General features: G+C 46.6%; 1 protein-coding gene across 1 annotated transcript; it reads left to right on the plus strand.

The window, feature by feature from the left end:
- Positions 1 to 945: 945 nt before the first annotated feature.
- On the plus strand, positions 946 to 2873 carry LOC116744937 (C-C motif chemokine 2). The gene is made up of 3 exons (XM_032615007.1): positions 946 to 1097; positions 1870 to 1987; positions 2370 to 2873. The coding sequence occupies exons 1-3, from the start codon at positions 992 to 994 to the stop codon at positions 2473 to 2475; spliced, it is 330 nt and encodes a 109-aa protein (XP_032470898.1). The 5' UTR covers positions 946 to 991; the 3' UTR covers positions 2476 to 2873.
- Positions 2874 to 3864: the final 991 nt, after the last annotated feature.

Consider the following 3864-nt stretch of genomic DNA (forward strand, 5'->3'; position numbering starts at 1 on the left):
GGCAAGGAACATCCCCGACTCCCCTTTAGATGTCGGCTAGTTTGGCAGAGGCTGAGGACAGAGGGCACCCAGGTAAATGACCAGACAGCCAGCTGGAGAATGTGTCCCTTTCATATGTCCTAGTCATGACAGCACAAGACACTGGGTTCTTCTTGGGGGAACTCAAGCAGGTTACTTAACTTCTCTGTATCTTCGTTGCCCGGCTATAAAATTGGAATGAACAATACCTACTAGATGGGGTTGGAGAATTGAAAGACTTGGCATTTGTAAAGGGCTTAGAATATTCCTGGCACAGAGTAAGTACTGCATTAGTATTACATGAAAATTTCTTTTGCAGCACTACATGATTTAGATGGCTTCTTCCAAGTCTTAAATCCGGTGATTCTAGAATTCACTTTTATAGTTAAAAAAAACCCTATAGTTCAGCTAAGCTTCAATTGTGCCACCATCCTACATTTTAAAGAGCAAGGGGATTTAATACGCTGTTGGGGGAGGCTACCAAGACTTCAGAACCGTTTCTTGGCTTGAAGGTCCCCTGGGATGTTGCTTGAAGGTGGACCAGGGTTAAACCAGGGTTAAGCTCAGAGATGCTTTCATCATCCTTGTGACCTCTCTTTCTCTTGCTTCCTTTCCTTTCTGCAGTTTTCACTTCGGACAAAGCAGAATCCTTAAGAATAAACCGTTTGGTTTACGTCTGTGGTCTCTCAGGATATAACTGTACCCTGCTCCTCCCATTCCTTTTTATCTCAGCTTCGAATGGAAAAAGTGTCCAGCCCTGACCTACCACTCCTCTCTCCTACTTCCTGGAAATGTCTTCGGGTGCTTCACTTGCTCAGCACTTTCAAGATTGCACTTCGTCATTCATTGAGGATGATGCTGCCCTGGGCCAACCTCTCTCCCACTGCTCCACCCTCTTGGTTTTCAATAAAAGGCAGGCAAAGCCACTGCAGGAGCAGAGAGGCTGAGACCAATCCAGAAACGAACAGCTCCCATGCTGAATCTTGAATCCTCTCCCTCCAACATGAAGGTGTCCGCAGCCCTCCTGTGTCTGCTGCTCACAACAGCCGCCTTCAGCACCCAGGTGCTCGCTCAGCCAGGTAAGCCCCCTGTCTCTTTCCCTTTGAAGCACATCACCCCATCCCTGGGTTATGATGGGCCATCAGAGCAGAAGGGTACCCACACTCTCGCTTTAACTACAAGATCAGGAAAGTCAGAGAGGCATAGGAGTGAGCTTGATCACAGAGCTTCCCTTGGGCAGAGCCTGGATGAGAATTCCAGCTGCAGACCCCAAATCCAGCTCCTTCCAGGACTCCAGCTCTGGAAGCCTGAACCCAGAGCAGTTACTGCCCTGGCTCCTTTCAGCAAAATTTGGGGACTGGGATATAAAGAGAGGGGGTTCTCTGGCAGGGTATTTCCAGATACTGTGGAGGGCAGAGGAGGAGACCTGGAATCTGGACTCCAGAGACTCAGTTTTGCAGAGGCAGTGGGTACCAGGGAAACTCACAACCAAGCATCGATTACTTGGAGCCTAAAGGGGACCCACAGCTGTGTCCCTGACCCTGATAACTTGGATTATTAGCTCCTCCTAAGAGCACTTGCAAAAGTTATTTAGTTTTTTTTTTAAGTTATTTAGTTTTAACAGAGCTCCCTTCCCTCAGTTCATTATCGATGCTGTATACCCATTTTAGAGCATAGGAAACTGAGTTTGTATGCTATTCTAGCATAGGCAGAAGTATTGGGATTTAAGCGGTTCTACCTCCACTCCTGACTCCCTTTTGTCTTCTCCTTACTCCTCTTTTCTGCTCTGATTGAGATCAGAAAGAACCTAGTCCATCCTAAAGTGCTTTTTCTTTGTGGTTCTATTTCCAGATGCAATTAACTCCCCAGTCACCTGCTGTTATACATTCGCCAATAAGAAGATCTCGAATCAGAGGCTGATGAGCTATGGAAGAGTCACCAGCAGCAAGTGTCCCAAAGAAGCTGTGATGTGAGTTTAACACTTCAGGCCTCCGTGGTCCAGTTCTTCCTCGGGGCGCTAGGGGCATGGCTCACAAACGTAAAGTCAGAGAGTTACATGACCTAATCCAATATCCAAAGGTGCCCAGTGGAAAAGCTGCAGCCACAAGGGAAAAAGTTACTCCTAACATCACTCTCCATCTGGGTGCTTATTCAGACCATCCCAGTTTCTTTAGCCTGAAATCAGGATGGCTTTAACTGCGCCATCTACAGGACTGACTTGCCCTGGGCTCCCTTCTTCCACCTGCTTTCCTCCTCAACTTCCCATGGCAGCGTCTTGGGGTAAATAGGCTGCATTCATAGGCTGAAATCTCAACGGAACTCCATCTAACCGTCCCCTCTCTTCTCCACAGCTTCAAGACCATACTGGGCAAGGACATCTGTGCAGACCCCAAGCAGAAGTGGGTCCAGGAGTCCATGAGACATCTGGACAAGAAAAGGCAAACTCCAAAGCCTTGAGCACTCCCTCCACAACCCGAGAATCTGAAGACAGTTTGTTTTCTTCTGGCTTTCCCTAACTGCCCTATGATGTTATCTTATTATAATTTTAAAGAGTGTGCACTTTATTGATATGAAACCTGATGCCTTAAGTAATATTAATCTTATTTAAGTTATTGATGTTTTAAGTTTATCTTCCATGACTACTAGTGTTTTGTTTCTTTTTTTAAATGGAGACTTGGGCAAATTGCTTTCCTCTGTGAATCCCAATTCTATCCCTGGGATGGCGGGAGGGTGCTTGCAAGGATGATTAATGAAAAACCTTTTTGTTTTACCTTCTAAGTCATTGCTGAAAGTGCTATTGTGGAAATGTATATTATGTAACTATTGAACAAAATATATATATTTTTGTACAAAACCTGTCTTTTGACATTTTCTTGAAGGAAATTAAAAAGCTGAGTATAGGGCTTCCCTGGTGGCGCAGTGGTTGAGAGTCCGCCTGCCGATGCAGGGGAGACGGGTTCGTGCCCTGGTCCGGGAGGATCCCACATGCCGCTGAGCGGCTGGGCCCGTGAGCCATGGCCACTGAGCCTATGCGTCTGGAGCCTGTGCTCCGCAATGGGAGAGACCACAACAGTGAGAGGCCCGTGTACCGCAAAAAAAAAAAAAAGAATATATGACTTGAACTTATCTTTGATGAATGTATGAGATTTTTCTAGACAAATTACAAGATCATTAAGAAAAGGAGAGGGAATTCCCTGGCAGCCCAGTGCTTAGGACTCTGTGATCTCACTGCTGGGGGCCAAGTTTCAATCCCTGGTCAGGAAACTAAAATCCCACAAGCCATGTGGCATGGCCAAAAAAGAAAAGAGAAAAAAGAAAACAAAACGAGAAGAGTGGGACCAAATATCTAGAGGTAAAAATGATGATGACATGTCCATCAAAGAGGGAGAGAACCAATTAGATGAGAATTGGGCTCCATGTCTGTGTCAAGTGACGGGGAAGATTAGGAAGGAAGGTTGAGTAGAAGGTTTTATTTATTTATTTATATTTTGGCTGCATTGGGTCTCCGTTGCTGTGCACGTGCCTTCTCTAGTTGCAGTGAGTGGGGGCTACCCTTCATTGCAGTGTGCGGGCTTCTTATTGCGGTGGCTTCTCTTGTTGCGGAGCACGGGTTCTAGGCATGCAGGCTTCAGTAGTTGTGGCATGAGGTCTCAGTAGTTGTGGCTCGCAGGCTCTAGAGCGGAGGCTCAGTAGTTGTGGCACACAGGCTTAGTTGCTCCGTGGCATGTGGGATCTTCCTGCACCAGGGCTCGAATCCTTGTTCCCAGCATTGGCAGACGAATTCTTAACCACTGCGCCACCAGGGAAGTCCCGAGTAAAGGGTTATAAATGTCAAGGTGGAAAGTT

This window comes from Phocoena sinus, chromosome 20 (assembly GCF_008692025.1).
Source record: "Phocoena sinus isolate mPhoSin1 chromosome 20, mPhoSin1.pri, whole genome shotgun sequence".
Lineage (NCBI taxonomy): Eukaryota > Metazoa > Chordata > Mammalia > Artiodactyla > Phocoenidae > Phocoena > Phocoena sinus.

What these genes read in the sequence shown, in the direction of transcription:
- LOC116744937 (XM_032615007.1), top strand. Translation starts at nt 992, where the DNA reads ATGCTGAATCTTGAATCCTCTCCCTCCAACATGAAGGTGTCCGCAGCC. An exon ending in CCAGGTGCTCGCTCAGCCAG is followed by an intron (nt 1,098 to 1,869) that starts GTAAGCCCCCTG and finishes TTCTATTTCCAG; the next exon opens with ATGCAATTAACTCCCCAGTC. An exon ending in TGTCCCAAAGAAGCTGTGAT is followed by an intron (nt 1,988 to 2,369) that starts GTGAGTTTAACA and finishes TCTTCTCCACAG; the next exon opens with CTTCAAGACCATACTGGGCA.